Consider the following 15,272-nt stretch of genomic DNA (forward strand, 5'->3'; position numbering starts at 1 on the left):
GCCAGGCCTGGGTTCTTGTTAGATGTACGGATAATTATACTTATCTCCTGGAAATCCTGATTCAGGTAATCAGGGTCAAAACCAAGGAATCTATATTTTTAGCAAGCATTCTAGGTAATTCTTCAGAGAATTTCAAGAAATTCTGGCCCTGGCTGGTGTAGCTCAGTGGATTGAGCGCAGGCCTATGAACCAAACAGCTGTGGTTCGATTCCCAGTCAGGGCACATGCCTGGTTTACAGGCCAGTTCCCAGCAGGAGACACATGAGAGGCAACCATACATTGATATTTCTCTCCCTCTCTCCTTCCCTTCCCCTCTAAAGATAAATAAATAAAATCTTAAAAAAAAAAGAAATTCTGGAGTAGAGGGAGGGGTTGAACATAGAAAAGAATACTAAGTGAAAAAATGGTAGAGAATTAGATGCACAGTCAGAGGAATAATGGATATAGCCAGCAAAGATGATTTTGAGTAAATCCATGGGAGATGGTGGAATAAGTGGAACAAGGGAGAAAGCAAATATAGAGAGCATAGCATTATGGTCAGTGTAGACCAGCTTCTCTTTCAGGATTGAGGTTTGAAGTCTATTCTGCTAGAAGGCCTCCAGAAACTAAAAGTACAGCCACCATTCCTGGACAAGGTATGCTGTTTCTGTGGTTGCATCCTTGGCAGCCAGATAGCTAGGTTGCTCTGGAGGATAGCATGGTGGTAGAGTTGCAAGGAAAAACAAAAGCTACAAGAGATACACGGATTCACCTCCCTTTCCACTCTGCATTTTACCATACCCAGTGCATCTTAGTTTTAGCTGGTATTAGAATCACCTGCCAAGTCTTTTCCTACCTTTTTTGAGACCCTGTCCCAGACCAATGAAGCCAGGACCCATAGCAGCAGGGTCCTGACCTTACATTAACACTCTTAACCTCTCCCTATGACTCTAAGGAGCAGCCCAGGTGAGAGCCATTCAATGAGACAAGTGGTTCTCAATCTGAGTTGCATGTTAGAATCACGTGGAGATCAATAGCAACTACTGATGCCTGAGGCCCACACACTGAGATCCCCATTTAGTCAGTCTTGGGTATAGCTTGGTAACTAGAAATTTTAAAAGGACACCAGTTGTTCACCAGGTGCATCCCAGGTTGAGAACTACTTGGCCAGTTTTCCTTGACCATCTATAACCACTGAACAAACTAGATGACTGAAAATCAGGTGCAACTGCTTTTAAAATTTAAATCAATACATCAGTTTTGAAAGTGAAGATCAGGGTAGGATTAGCATAAGGGAGGCAGTCCCTGGGGCCAGCCTCCTTTCTAAGGCTAAAATTGAAAGGTGACGCCACTGCCCAGAACACACCTGCATTGCTCTGATCACTTAATGTTCCTGAACCTCTTTAGGGATAACCACTTCTCAGGTACATCATTAAGTCATTGATCACACCTTTCTGGTCATTTAGGGTAAATGCTCTCACAGAGAGGGTCCTAGACAGTCTATGCATTGCTAGGATAGATTGTTTGTCTTAAAATTCAAGGGTGAGAAGCAGAACCACAGATAAACACAGTGTAAAATAATGGGCATACATACCACCATGAAACCTCCCCTTATAACTCTACCTTAATTCTTCTGTTGGCCTGTGGACTGCTTCTCATCAGGCTATTGTTAAGCAGAAATTTCTTTATTGAACTTATGATCACTTGCTGAAAGGGTAGTTTAGGAAGAGGGGTAGTCATATAGGTTAACTCCATGAAATTAATGAGCACTTTTCTGAGATGTTAGGGTAAGCTCTGTCTCAGGAAAAATATACCTTCATCCATACACCTTTGTTAGGTTAACCTAGGATGTAGTGGGATTGCTTTTGTGGTTAAAAAATCCATACAGAATTGATACATCCCAATGGCTACCATTTTTTTACAAATATTTTTGTAAATTTTGTTGGCATTGCTTTAGAATTCATCACATAGTCTTTAAAATATCATTATTGGTGCTAACTCTGTGCTTTTATATAGATTTGATTTGCTAATCAGAATTCATTTGAGGCAATTCTTTTGGAAACAGTGAGTCATTAAAAAGGATAATCATTATCCTTTTGTTCAGAAATTTGTTCAGGAATCATAAAGACAGTGAAAAGATGTAAAAAGCATAAGTTACCTAAAAAGAAAAAAAAGAAGAAGAAAAGGAAGGAAAGAGGAAAATGGAGAAATGGTGGCTTTTTTTTTTTAAGAGTAAGTATACAAGGTTAGAAAGAAAAGTGCATTGGGCAACCATAATATTTTGAAAAATCCTGGAACAATTTTTTTAAAAGGTCTAATTTGTTTACAGTCATACTTATAAGTTGTATTTTAAAAGTTTCCCCTATTCATTCGCTCACCATTTTGCATTTATTTATATTGGTTGCCTCCCATTGCTCTTCTCATGTGTCTAGCAAGCTGGACACTTCCTTAGAGAAAATACAGAATTGGGCTGCAAGGTAGCAGAATCTTCTAGGATTGGAGAGTATGAACTGGATGGAGCCACCTCACTCATGAGACCCGCCACATAGATGAGTGAATGACTATTCCTAAGAGCTAGCCCCTGTGGATAAACCAGATAGCCATTATTGTTACAGTATTCTTCTTGTGAGCCTGGTATAAATAGAGGTCATTCTAAGCACTTTTTTGGCCTGCCCAAGACTATCATACCTTTAATTTCAGATACCCATGTCTCACAGCACCTTGAGTAAGTCAAATATAAGCAAGTCAAAACCAATATTCAATCAAAACATCTTCATTTTCAAGGACATTAATTTTATTGCCCTCAAACTTTGGAATTTTGATGCCAGATATTGATGGGGCTCAAAAAGTTTGAGTCAGAGTGAAAAGACAGCAAAAATTCAATGACAGTAGCTTTTATTGTTTTAAGAGAGGTAATAAATGAATTTAGCTGTGACTTTTGTTATGTGAAAGAGAAACATAAAAATACTGTTCTCAGAGCATGTATAATTTTGTTTAGACTTCATTGGTGCAGAAATGATTAGAATTTTCAACTGAATGTTAAATTCTAGTGAATTTTCAAATGGTAGCACTATTTATATTCCAGGGTGTACCTCTTGCAATAGTAAAACTTTCTTAAGATGCTTTAAGAAATGCTCAATCACTAGATGCTTTCTGAAGCATTGAAACATTTGAACAAGACCAATCAAACTAAGACCAAAAAGATGCATTTATCTTCATTCTTGATGATCCACATGCACAGTAAAATCTTGCAAATGAGAACTGGAAGGCTCTATGCTGCTGCTTCTGAGGCATTTAAGAGCCTAGCCAATCTCATTGGGGCATTTGTATAATCTGCCTGACACAGATGTTCTTATTTCTAGAGAAATAAACTGTATGTCTGAATTAGAATGCATTACATTGTGAAAATGCCACAGTTGAAAACATCTTAAGAGAGTTTTATCAGCTTCCTAGATTTACTAAATCAAAGTAAAATGGCATTTTCCATTTTTATTTTCTTTTAGTGCATCATTAAAAATAATTTGGCAAGACAGGGCTTATTTCAACTGATGAGTTCTCTTACCTTCTTCATGTAGCAAGCCTAGTTTGGTGAGGAAATTATTATCCATAACATGACACCATATAGCATTCTCTTCTGAACTGACAGCATTTCTTTTTCTTGCTTTTTTAAAAATAGTTTTTTATATTATATTCATAATAATAAAGTCTGAAATTTTATGATTTCCCTAGCTTGTTGCAATATACTCATTTTTTTCTAGTAGCCTATATTTTAAAAATGTAATCTCTGTTCAGCATAGAAATCCACATAAGCTCAGTCTGAAATGCCCTAGCCTTAGAAACATCTCCTGGCATGACATTTGGTAACACATAGCATTAATATTCTGGTACAACAGCTTGTACATGGTCCATATCTGACATTACCATGATTTCGTTGACGAGGTCCCCGCATGCCTATTTCATGATCTTTCTAAACTCTCTAAGTCCAAGATATATCAACACATTCCTTGCAACATCCATTCAAATGCAGCACCCTTCCCTTCCCTCATCTGAATACATCGAACCAATTGGCAGACAGCACATGTCCCCCTGAGCGAGCAGTATTGTGAATTTTATCTTCTCTTCCAGAAATCAGTTCGTCTTCGTTGCAGCAGATGAAATTTCTTGTAACACCTCTGCAGGTAACAAACATTGCTACTTCTTGATGCATCCATCCACGTCTCAGTATCCTTTTTTTATTTTTTTCTTTTCCTTCACATGCTGCAGTCGGTCACTCTAGAAAGTTTAGTTAAAAAAAAAAAACCAAAGTTCGTATATCTTTGGAGTATAGTGGGAGTCTTTATTCTCTGCTGTCTAAAAAGACATTTGGCTAATTTTGATATTTTATTTTTGGTTTTAATAATACATGATCCAGAAAAGTAAGACTATGTTGAATGAAGCCACAATAAAATCTTATGTTAAAATGCTGATCAGGGGAGATGAGGGACACAGATGTGTGACTTCTATATTTTTTGATGCATTATATCTGGGTTCACCCAGATTTATATGTGAATTATTTGGGATCTTTATGGAATGACTGGTATGTATAATAGGCCCCTAAAGACTGAATCTATAAAGCTGGAGGCATTGGAGAATATAATTATCTATCTTATAAGAAGGGGATCTTCATTCCATTAGTTAAAGATCCTCTATTTCCTTTCCTTTAAGACATATTAAAAGGAGTAGGACTTAGAGAGATGAAGTCTTCTGTTTTTGAAATCAGGGAATTGGCAAATGGAAACTGCACCTGCATGATGTGTTCATCATAATAATGCCTGTCTTTTTGCTTTGATATGGTTCAGAACAGTTAAATTTGGTCTTTCATTAGCATGGAATTACTTGATTAAATGTCAAGATAGGTGAGTGCCTTAACTAACAACAGACTTGTATTTATTTATTTATTTGTTTGTTTAGCGTTTAAGCCTAAACTATGACTGTAGTGATTACTGACAGATCTTACCAAGGTGTGCTTTTAGCAAAAAGGGTACACGTTGCAGCTCAACCACATAGAGTATGCCATGACCTTCAAAAGCATACATTAAACTGAGCCTTGCAAATAGACATTCTTCTGTTACTCATCACATTTGATCAATGGGGCCATAAACAGAGGCATATTTGTTTCACTCCCTACTTACAGTCTTTGGAGAGAAGGAACTAAAGTGAGGACAGCAAACTAAGAACATGTCCCCAGCCCTCTCTGCTCTAAAAAACAGGGCTACAGAAAATTTTGCCTAAATTTCATTCATATTGTCAGTCTCAGTGTTTTTAGTGGATTAAAGTCTCACCGGGGGAGCTAAAGGAGTATTCATGCTTATATTTTAAAGCCACAGCTTAGTCTACTTCTATATAACCCTTTGGATAATGGTCCTCCTCAGCCCTCACCACCTTAGAGGTGGTGACATCCACAACACTTCACTAATAGGAGAAGACTGATAGTTGCATTGTTGTGAGTGGTAGGAGAATGAGCGTGAGATACATGTGTCATTTAACATTTTCAAAACCTTGCAAATGAAGCATGCAACTAAAGAGGAAACTGCTTGTGGTGGGGAAGAAAGTTGGTTTAAAATGGTAATGGACATCACTGGTGGCTGTGCTGGTCCTCCAGAGCCTCTCTCTTCCCTGTTAAACTGTATGCATGCCCCTGTGGGTCTTAGGTTATATTTTGACACCATAGATAAAACATTGCACAGTTACAACCCAAGAGGTAGATATTGATTTTTTGTCTTGTGAGTTAACAAACCCCGCCTTGTAAACAAGTGGTCCACACATAATATTCTGAGAAGAGGCTGTGGATAATGGAAGTTGGCCTGAGCAGAGCGAATGGTTTCACCTACCTTATCTAATTTAGGATGGTTACTCAGTAAATTCTTAATGAATTGCTATTGATCAAGTTTCAAATTTAGAGAGATATCCCAGTTGCTTGGATGGCCATATTAATAATATGTTGTATGCTTCATAAGGTTCAATTTGAACTCTGAATTTTGAATCAAGCATGAAAAAGGAGACACCCGGATCAAACAAAAGTCAAATTATCTCCCAGACAGTCCACCCTCCTCACAGAGTCAAAGTGAAAAATCAGAACTGCTGAGTCCATATAGGTTGTAACTCCTGGTTTCAGTCCAGTCTACTGGAGCCTCCTCTTCCACATGCTAGAAAAACCCAGGACACCTACATTATAAACATCACACCTGTCAGGAGGCTTTACCTCTGTACATAGAACACTTCTTAGGATTTGACAGTCACTTTCAATATTGACAAAAGGCAACTTTTCTCCTTTCAAATGAAGAAATTTAAATATGTTCAAAAATCTCAGTTTTGAGTGCTTGATGAAGATTGTAACTGAAATTCATGTAAATATGTATTAGTCCTACATGGCCACCTACAAGGGCAGAGCTGGCCAGGCAGTTTTGTCTGGGACTCTCGGTATAGACGGTGAAAATCATCAAACAGTAACAACACTAAGACTGAAGGGCTTTTTTCTCAGTTCCCAAAGGAAAAATAAAGGTTTTAATGCGGGTCTTTTGAAGAGGATACCAAAACATCAATTCTGCTTTTACTAGCCACATAGAACAAATCATTTTTATTAGCATTTTTGGATTATGAGACTGTATTGACAAGGAAATTGATTTTTTGAATCAGTGGCTCCAAAAATCTTATTAGATGTTTTGTTTTGGTTGTTCCTGAAAGACATGCTCACATGGGTGTCCCATCTATTACTTCCACCTTGAACACTGCAATTGCCTCTTGTACTATGACACCAAAATCCTCTGATGAGTTGAATTTTGCAAGAGATTGTCAAATGGGCAAAGTTGTTCTTCCTTCTCTGACACTGGGGTTTCCCTAATATTGTGATTCATTGGAGCTTTTCCAGGACTGGCTAATGATTGTAGTTGTAGTAGGATATGGATCTTGGATAAGCATGGAGGTTGATAAGCAATTTACTTATTTTGACAGAACAGCTGGAAATTCATTTCAGTGAATTAATATGTCTTGAGTCATCGCTGGGTATCAGCAACTGTTTTCAGCCCTCAGGACAACACAGCATGGAAGAAGTCAGGAGAAGCCCTTCCTTCAGAGAGCCTTAATTCTAGTACACACCAGATTCCAATCATGTAGATGGATGAGCATGGAATATGTTGGCATGTAAAGTGATAGAACAACTATAATGAATCAAACATCAGAGGAAAGTACCATGAGATGGTACTTTACATTCACTGATTAGAGTAGGCTTCTCTGAGAAGGTAACCTTTGAGCAGGGACCTGAATCAAGTGAAGTTGCGAACCAGGTAAGTAATTATGGAATTGAAAGCACTGCAGGCAGAATGGAGGCAAGTGCAAATTCCCTGTGGGTGAAGCTGCTAGAAGTGTCCAAGCACAGTAAGATATCCAGTGTGTCTAGAGCACATGAGCACTGGGAGAATTTTAGAAATAATATTGTGAAGATAACCAGGGATCAGAACAAATTAGGATCTGGAGACTGCAGAAACTATTTGAAATTTTATTTTAAGTGTGCTAGGAAGGCACTGGACAGTCAGCTGTGATCTGATTTAGTTTTTAATGATGGCTTAGACTGCTTTGTGAAGAAGAGATTGCAATGTGGTGAAAGCAGGGGAAAAGACCCTAGTCATGAGTCTCTTGCAGCTCCTCAGGGAGGGGTGCAGTGGCCTGCACTGGGACAATGCCTGTGAAGGAGCTGAGAAGTGTCTGCCTTTGGGCTGTATTTTGAAAAGTGAACAAATAGGGTATATCTGTATACTAGAAACTTACCAGGTGGATTTTGCTTTACAGGTCCACGCCCTCCTTCTCACTCCAAGGGTGTATTGGTCATTCCTATGGAGGGCTAAGGCTTTTTGTTACATATGGAAAGCAAGCCCTTCATCTTAGCAGTCACTGTCCCTCACACGGGCTTTGCTGAATTCTCCAGAGTGTAGTAATAGCTTGCCATCACTTACTGAGCAAATTCTGTGTTAGCAAGTATGATTAATTATATGTGTGTATATAGGCATGCATACATAATTTATTACAAGAGCTCAGTGAGGTAGATGTTACTATCATTCTTGTTTTCAGGTTTAAAAAAAAGTTCAGGCCCAGAGTTTTGGTAGCTTGCCCATAGTCACACTGGAGCCTGTGTGATACCAAAGGTCTCTTTCCACTGGACCACCCCGCCCCCACATGCTGCTTTTATCTTGACTTTGCAACATTGACCTTTGCCTCCAGATGGAATTCTCCTGATTTCTTCCTCTGTGCTCTCTTGCTCCAAGAAAACTAGTATTTGTGTGTTGGGGGCATAGTTGTGGAAATTTTGAGGTTGCTCATGGGAACTGAACAGTTCTCTAAACCATTATGCCACTGGGCTTTTATTTGATGTGGTCCACCCCCTTCATGCAGAAGGTGTATGTTGAGTCTCATGTGCTGGGCACTGATCTAGGTGTAGGGATAATGTGAGGAAGGGAGACGCTCTCTTGTCAGGGGTCACTTTGTGTATCCAGAAGATGGAGGGTTCAACTGACCTGGTATGGTGCAGGTCAGTTCCCTGAAAGCCTTTCTGCTACCAAAAATCAGTGTTTAAAAATCACCTAACAGGATGAGCCATCCTCTGAAAACTATGAGACACTTTGAACTAGTTGTTTTGGCTGAAGGGTCTAAGTTCCCCAGCTGCTCCCTGCTCAAAGGAGTGCATGTAGGCAAGCTTGTGTGTTTATGAGGTATAGGTGGAAGCCAGGTCTTGGTCCATCAGCAAGTCTTGCTCCTTCTACCATGCCAGGTACCATCTTAGTGGCATAGTGAGTCAACCTGGGGACACACTCCAGGTCCTTATGGGAGCTGGTCTCACATGTGGCATAAGGGTAGGAGTCTGTGAAAAGGTCTTGGCCAACAGAACACATCTGTAAAAGATACTGAAACCATCCTTTGAGGGACAGGTTAATATACACTTTATTAAGTAGTTATTGGAAGCAATATTTGGCAAGTTCAGAGGCACCAGGGAGGGTTTCGCCACCCCTTGCATCCTTCATCTCCCCAGGCCTGCACATGTGTACACACACGTGCAGGTACATAGCATCTATGCAGCTGCCCTAAGACCAGATAATATTTATCAGAAACTTCCAAGTTGGTCATTTCTTTAATTTTGATCCTTCAGCAAATTTTATGTCTTTCTTTCACTTAGGTGATTTGATTATTCAGCAAAGTTGTCATGCAGCGAATTGATTTGGAGTTAATTGATTTGTTTCCAATAAAATGTGATGTGTATCATCATAGGTGAAGTACAGAGTGCTAAGGGGGCATACATCAAAGGAATTATGTAAAAGTAATTATAGCATTTATTGGCATCTTACTATGTACTAGGCATGTTCAAAGCCTGTTACATGCAATAACAATACCCTACAAATAAAATCTCTATCAGTTGACACATGAAAATTAAAGATATCTAGATAGCTCTGAATTAGCCTGAGTAAGGAAGAGAATTCTATATCATTGCAGAATTAAAAATAATAACAGTGGGTACCAAATGTTAGAGTGCATTAAAATCACCTGCAGATCTTAATATCAATGCAGATCCAATGTGGTCCTTCCCTCCCCCTGCCTCAGATTTCTGATACACAAATCTGGAGAGGGAGTATGCAAATCTGCATTCCTACAAGTTCCCTCCGGCAATTCTAATAGAGGAGTCCTCAGATCAAACCTTAGGAACCACTGAGCTGATCACTGGGGAATCTTTTCCATTTGTATGGCAAGGGAACATCCAATTGGTTTTTCTAGAGTCATACTTGGCAATATGGCAGCCAATCTCCACATGTAGGTACTGAGCCCTTAAAATGTGGCTGATCCAAATTGAGATGAGCTGTAAGTGTAAAATACATACTAGATTTCAAAAACTTAGTAAAAACTATGTAAAATATTTTATTAATAATCTTTCAGTTACACATGGAAATGATAATGTTTTTAATATAGTAAGTTAAATAAAAATATAAAAATGAACTTCACCTTATTTTACTTTCTTAATAAGACTACTGTAAAACTTGAAATGTCATGTGTGCCTTGCATTTGTGTTTCTCTTTATATTTTTACTTAATAGTACCATTCTAGAGCCACGTTTTCACTCAAATGAATATTAAAAGTATTTGTATGCCTCTAGAACTGGTGTCTCAGAGGTGAGGGATACTCAACCAGAATATCAAATATTTTGACAAATAATCTGGACATTGTTAGTTTTTTTTTTACTTTATGTTTTAATTTTGCCTTCAAGTAACCTACCTCCTCCTCACCCTGCTTATTAACCTCTCAGAATCTTTGATCCACTTCCAAGGGACATGGGGGATGGGCTTCAGGTGGACAACCCAGGTCAGGGATAGTTTGGACTCATGTAAATACTCCACAAACTATTGTAATGATCCCACATGGAATAGGAAACAGGCAAGAGTTGCAATCCTCTCAGTCTAAACAGGATCAATAACTGACATTCGTTTGATTCTGACTAACCCTTATCTCAGCTTCACTATAGTCTTTTACAGTCAGTATGCATTATTATTGTCTCTATTCAAGGATGAAGAAACTGGCTCAGAGAGGAGCTAAACTTTGAGATTACTTAGCAAGAAAGTAGCAGAAGCAGGATTTGACTCTAGGAATTCTGACCTTGTGGAATTCTTAGCTTCAACTTGAATTCTCTGCAGAGGTATTGAAAATTCCATGAGGGATACAAACACAGAACAGCCTTTGTGGTCCCCCTGTGAATTAAACCATAGTTGACATGCCATGGTGATTTCAAAGCACTGTGATAAATTTTCTGTGACTTTGGTAGAGCAGAAGTCAGGACACAATGAAGGTGAAGCAGACTTTCTAAAAGGAAGGTGGCCTTGGGCTTGACATTAAGAGAGTGTAGCTATGTGGTTTTTATTATATTGGAGGGACTATGTATCCAAAAGTTGGACTCATTGTGTCTTCTTGACTCCCAGACAGTGGCTATTGCTGTGCTGTGATGAATTCAGAATCAAGGTTCCTATCTCACACCTTCTTTGCTAAGATTACAAAAGAGAGGTTTTGAACTGCACTGGGAGGGCATAGAAAGGATGATGCCATCTAATTTGCCATGGGGTATGGTTTGGTCTTCATGGATTCTACCCAGGTGTTGGGTCTGTGTCCATGCTTATGTACACACAGTTCAGATGTGTCATCCATATCTATGAGCAATGACAAAGCCATGGCTCCCCAATAACAAGTTAAAGAGCCCAGAAGATGCTTTTACTTCCTCTTCTGAGGACAAAAATCATGAGACTGAAAACTATGCTCAGTGATCTGTGAAGATGATTGTTTCAATTCCAAGCTAAGGAAGTGAGTGGCAGTAGAATTCAGAAATCTCAGAGTCAAACTGAGGTAACTCCATGTTGTTCATCTCAGAGAATTTCTCCCATTTCTACCAGTATCTTTCTTGGAGTTTTAGCTACATTTAGAGCTGGGTTTTTTGTTATTGTTATTGTTTTTTAATTATGAGGCTGGTCTACCTCCTCTAACTTATGTGTCTTGTCTAAGTCATTACCTGGGAGAAGGCTAGCAGCAATCACAGAGGAATTTATTTTCTTAGTTATAGACATTCACTAAGGCAAGGTGAACAACTGAAGTCTGAGACCATAGAACATGTTCTAGCTAAATCATTACCCTCCAAATGGCAGGCTGTTAGAACTGTGAGGCCCTGGTGTAGTAAGTACCCTGTTTGTTTACTCTGTGGTTAGTATATGCCTTGCATGGATTAATTCTCCCAAGTACCTTACACACTATATCTTAAATATAATTAGGAGAGCACTGCAGCCCTTAATGGCACTGTAGAGACTGGGGGCCATGTAGTCTCATCCCTAGTGACGTATCCTATTTTGAATGCTAACTCTGGAGTGCTTCTCTGGGTGGTAAGGACATGGCCATAGCGTTTGTACCTACTTGCTGTGGTTAGGCTGTCTAGACCTATGCCACATTATGATATAGATCTGAGAGGAGAGGATATTTATTCATCTTACTGCCCCACTGGGATTCCCCCAGCTATCTCTGGGACAAGGGGCATGAAGAAGTAATATTAAAGTAAGAATATCAGGTTCTAGGGACATCAAGTCTCTTAGTTGAAATATATAGAGTGAAATATAGAAAGAGAAATTAATTACAGTATTCTTACTATATCCCTAGAAGAAAATCACTTTACTGTTAAAACCCCAGTGTAGGTTACCAACATAACCTTATTGTATTTATGAGCATCCAGCTTATTTCAACTAGATTTAGAAGATGTTATTAATAAGTGATATTTAAATTTTTCAGTAGGGTTGACAAAGTACTTTACAAACATGGGTTCATATTTCCCATTCGACAGGCAGCATACTTATTTATTTAACCTTAAGTTCAAATGAAGCAACATCACCTTAAGTTCAAATACAGCAATTTAAACGACATCTGTAACTCACAAATTAGATAGATGTTAACTCCAAAAGTATCTGTAAGTTGATTGCTAGAGCTATACATGATCATATCAGAATAAGATCTTTCAGTTCCTTCTACAGACCAACAGTCTGAGCAGGAGTGAGGGATTGGCTTGTGAAAGTCTACATAAGAACCCTGTATTATAACTTCCTCTGTCTGCAGGCTGCTTTAAAATGAGTCTGGTTTCTTTCCATGTGCTTTATCTGTGAATTAGGCAAGGCTTCAGGCAGAATGATACTATTTTATGAACAAGGAAATGAGGCTCAGAGAGATTCATTGGCCCGAGTCATTGACCAAGGACATTGCAAAGGCTGAACTTGAATCTGGGTCTTCTTGCCTTGAGGTCTTTGCCCTTCCCAGGACCAGGGCTGGGCCTTCTGGTTTGAAGTTGTTGCTAAGATCAAAAATAGACAAGGGCACATGATGGCTGCAAGCTGTTACCTTTTATTCCTTTGTTTATTTGGCTTTTCCCTAAAGGGTTTTAATGAGCTTTATGGCATTGTGGCCAGTGTTTTGTGACCTCTCAGGGGTGCTGTGAAGTTACACACTCTTTTTCCAGAGCCCCCAGCAGCTTTTCTTCTGAGTGTCTTTAAGGGTATTGAACATCTCTGAGAGCAGCTGAACGAAAATCTTCAGATAGCTTATCTGAAAGAATCTTGCCATTGACTGAATCATAGTGATGGGTACAAGGGTCTTCCCAGGCCTCACTTCTCTCCTCTCTACTCCTCCATCTTGCTGCCTTCACTCACATGGTGGCATTGGCTCTGCTCCTTCCTTCTCTGCACCATGGCCAGTGCTGTGCTAGGCACTGAGATACAAAAGCAAACAGATTGGGCCCCAGCCTCAATGGGGCTGGCATTACAGGAAGGGGGACAGGTAAATCAGGAAGAGGAGTAAGTAAGCAAAATCAATAGAGATTTACTGTATTACATGAAGGGTGAGGAGGGGGTGGGAAACTGTGCTTAAGAAAGAGTGTTCAGGAAAGGAGCCATCACTCTGGGTAGGTGACATTTGATCTGAGACATAAAGAAGGCAAGGAAGTAATTCAGGTGGGGTATGAACAAGTGCCAAAGACCGAAGAAGAGAATGAATTTGCTTGTGTCCACGGAGTACTGAAAAGCCCAGTGTGGAACCCAGTAAACAAGGAATAGAGGGGTAAATGAGAGGAGAAGAAAGGAACAGGGGTGATTCATGCAAATTTGGATTTTTTTCTAAAATCAGTGGAAAACCATTGCAGCATTTTAAACAAAGAAGTGATATAACTAGATTTATATTTAACTAGGTAGATGGGTGAAAAGATAGCTTTGATAGAGATAGATAGATAGATAGATAGATGACAGATAGATTTAATAGATATAAATATAAATGGCTGGTGGTTTAAAGAAACAGAAGTAGAACCAAAAGATGAGAGTTGACTTGAGGCTGTTGTTGATTTGGTTCTATTGGTTGGTGATATTAGGATAGTGGTAGTATGAATTGAGTGAAGTGGACACATGTAAGAATTGATCTGTAATTTCTGATAGATGGGATGTGGGGAGACAGAAAGCATCATGACCTGATTGCACTATTGTCCACTTTGGCCAAGGATGGGTGTTGTGAAAGGTGACTGAATGCACAGGTCACTCATAACATGGCAGTCATAACACATTTTCCTATCATTCCTCTGAGGTCATTGGGAGTCACTCTTCTTCCTTCAGGCAGTGCTTAGCCAGCTCTGAAGATGTGAGGTCACTGACCTTCCTGGCATATCTGTTGCAAGACTAATGCTGGAGTCCACATCTCCCTTAATGACCTTGTGTCTAAATTGGAGTGTCACACAAGGGCGGGTTCAGAAATTTGCATTTGAAAAGAAGGTTTCTTGCTTTCAGTTTGAGCTGACATGGTCCCTTTTCCTCTGTGGAAATGAAATTTATTAATCATAATAAAACCATCGGATTCTGAAGGTAGAGGTCAGCCCAAGGAGAAGAGGCGCCTGCTCATTTATGAGGAATAGTGGAGCACTGCTGTATTTTAATTCTGCCGTGGAAAAAAATGTTGCCAAATTGTTACCTTGGGCTTTCCACAAAGGTTGAAGCTCTGCCCAGTGTTATAAACAAATAAGAATTTACAATTAAAGTATGTGGGAGGAGAAGGTGGGAGCTAAGTTTTCATGGAGTACATTCAGGCTACCAATATGTCGCCTCCCCAAAAGAGAAAATTTTGCCATAATAAAACTATTCCCCAAATTAAAATTTAAAAAGTAATTGCTCTGAATTTGCATCTTCACCCTCCTTTTGAAGGAACACCATGCTGTGGCATCACTTAGTACATTTCCAAGGGTTTCCAGTTTTTGTAGTGTATGTCTTGTTTGTACAGTGATCTTTGCCCGGCGAAAATGCATTAAAAATAATCTTATTAACAGTGTTTTTCCACTCTAGACTATTTACTTTGCTTTCTCATAAAATAAAAGTCAATGACAAAGTTGTATCCTATGTTCTTTTATACCTATTAATATCTACTTCTAATTTTACGTGGATCAAGGCCTAGGTTTCATGAGTGACCTCCCTGAATAAGTGATTTCTTCAAAACAGTCATCATTGTTCTTCTTGTAACACACTCTCTGTCTTGGACTTCCATCTGTTTTTCCTTCCAGAGAGAAGGAGAATCTTTGAAGGGCATTTTTGATGATCCAGCAGGCTAGAGAGTATTCCAAGGAAGGAAATGCAAGGGGGAGGGTTGACTGTTTCACAAGAGATTCCCCCCAGAAAAGAAATATCCATTCATGTCACTGCTTTTTGAGGATCAAGAGAACACACTGCATT

At 39.2% G+C, this 15,272-nt stretch overlaps 1 protein-coding gene across 6 annotated transcripts in view; it reads left to right on the forward strand.

The window, feature by feature from the left end:
* Positions 1-15,272, forward strand: part of RBFOX1 (RNA binding fox-1 homolog 1) — a 1,505,061-nt gene that overhangs the window by 1,485,887 nt on the left and 3,902 nt on the right. For 4 of the 6 annotated variants that reach the window (XM_053671753.1, XM_053671755.1, XM_053671757.1 and 1 more), the window contains one exon: positions 4,105-4,157. The exons of the other annotated variants lie outside the window; for them this stretch is intronic. In XM_053671753.1, the coding sequence (XP_053527728.1) occupies positions 4,105-4,157 (53 nt within the window). The remainder of the gene's footprint in view (positions 1-4,104; positions 4,158-15,272) is intronic. 6 annotated transcript variants of the gene reach the window in all.

This window comes from Artibeus jamaicensis, unplaced genomic scaffold, assembly GCF_021234435.1.
Source record: "Artibeus jamaicensis isolate MK-2021 breed Jamaican fruit bat unplaced genomic scaffold, CSHL_Jam_final contig_700, whole genome shotgun sequence".
Classification (NCBI taxonomy): Eukaryota; Metazoa; Chordata; class Mammalia; order Chiroptera; family Phyllostomidae; genus Artibeus; species Artibeus jamaicensis.